Genomic DNA, 1,532 nt, shown 5'->3' with positions numbered 1-1,532 from the left:
CATCTCATGCTTGTTCAAATATATGTGGATGACATCATTTTTGGATCTACGGATTCATCAATGGTTGTTGACTTTGCTAAGCTGACGGTAAATCGATTTCAAATGAGCATGAATCGGGAATTAAGTTTCTTTCTTGGTCTCCAAGTCAAACAGACTAACCGAGGAATCATTATTGACAAAGAGAAGTACATTTCGTAACTCCTCAAAAAGTACTCAATGGACACCTGTGCCTCTGCCAAGGTACCGATGGGCTTTGGTCACAAGATCTTTGCCGACTCTTCAGGTGTTGCAGTTGATGAAAACAAGTACAGAGGAATGATTGGATATTTGCTCTATCTCACAGGCAGTTTTCCGGACATCCTTTTTTCTACATGTTTGTGTGCCAGATTTCAAGTCAACCCTAAGATGTCTCATCTTTTGGTTGTCAAGCAAATTTTCCGATACCTTAAAGGTACTAAGAACCTCAGAATCTGGTACTCAGCAAATGAGAGTTTCCTACTACAAGCTTACTCACATTCAAACTATGGTGGACTACAACTGGACAGGAAAAGCACATCTGGTGGATGTCAATTCCTAGGTGGTCAATTGGTTAGTTGGTCATCCAAGAAACAGAACTGCGTTGCACTCTCTACAGTCAAAGTTGAATACATTGCAGCTGCCAGCTGTACCTCTCAAGTTCTATGGATGAAATCTCAACTCTTGGATTATGGAAACCACTTTCAACGCATTCCTATCTACTGTGATTCTCAAAGTGCCATTGCGATCTCTCACAATCAAATTCAACACTCCATGACGAAGCACATTGACATAAGGTACCATTTCATAAAAGATCATGTTTTAAATGGTAACATTGAACTTATTTTTCTTCCATCCGATGATGAAATTGATGATGTCTTTACTAAGGCATTAGACGAAACCAAATTCAATGGTGTTTTAAACAAGATGGGTATGATGATGCCAGGTCCTCAGTTCTTTCAAGAGGCTTGTTCTCTTTGATGAAAGTATTCGATAGAAAATTGGGTCCGATCTTAAAAATATTTTTCATCTCGGAACTACTTTTTCTCAGAATACGTAGGACCATTTCACTTGACGTTATTTCTAACCTTCACCTAAGTTTTAAGTTGTACAATTCATCCCGATTATCTGTTGTTCAAATTCCACATAGTCATAGCGCTCAAATTTTCATCTCGAAATATACTTCATAATGGCATCCCGAAATTCCACTCCGGAAAGGTATTGCATTCTGCACTTCGGAATTTCCAAATTCTCTACGGAAGTCTTCTCAAATCTCACTCTGGAATGCTTTATAAATCATATTCTGGAATCTTCTTCAAATCTCTTTCGGAAATTCATGAAAATCATTATTACGGAATTTTTGCTCCGGAATCATAAACCTTTTCTGGAATCGATCTCACTTTTTGATTCCGAAATGCAACTTTTCTTAACTGGAACTCTCTCTGGATTATTTCCCATTCCGGATCCTTTTTCAAAACGACTATGTTCCGAAGCACCACTCTTTATCCTCCAGATCA

The 1,532-nt window shown here is 38.3% G+C and overlaps 1 protein-coding gene across 1 annotated transcript; it reads left to right on the top strand.

Moving 5' to 3' along the window:
* The first annotated feature begins 246 nt into the window (after positions 1 to 246).
* LOC145050084 (secreted RxLR effector protein 161-like) lies at positions 247 to 996 on the top strand. The gene is made up of 2 exons (XM_078998392.1): positions 247 to 664; positions 830 to 996. Exons 1-2 carry the CDS (start codon positions 247 to 249, stop codon positions 994 to 996), a joined length of 585 nt encoding a protein of 194 aa, XP_078854518.1.
* Positions 997 to 1,532: the final 536 nt, after the last annotated feature.

The sequence above is a fragment of the Lactuca serriola genome, chromosome 5, assembly GCF_051521515.1.
Source record: "Lactuca serriola cultivar US96UC23 chromosome 5, Lser_US96UC23_V15, whole genome shotgun sequence".
Classification (NCBI taxonomy): domain Eukaryota; kingdom Viridiplantae; phylum Streptophyta; class Magnoliopsida; order Asterales; family Asteraceae; genus Lactuca; species Lactuca serriola.
The sequence above is the reverse complement of the archived record's forward strand: the minus strand, read 5'-3'. Positions and strand labels throughout refer to the sequence as shown.

Excerpts from the sequence above, each read along its gene's own strand:
- LOC145050084 (XM_078998392.1), top strand. The coding sequence starts at position 247 with ATGGGCTTTGGTCACAAGATCTTTGCCGACTCTTCAGGTGTTGCAGTT. Across the intron at positions 665-829 it reads ATACATTGCAGCTGCCAGCT|ATCATGTTTTAAATGGTAAC; the intron begins GTACCTCTCAAG and ends ATTTCATAAAAG.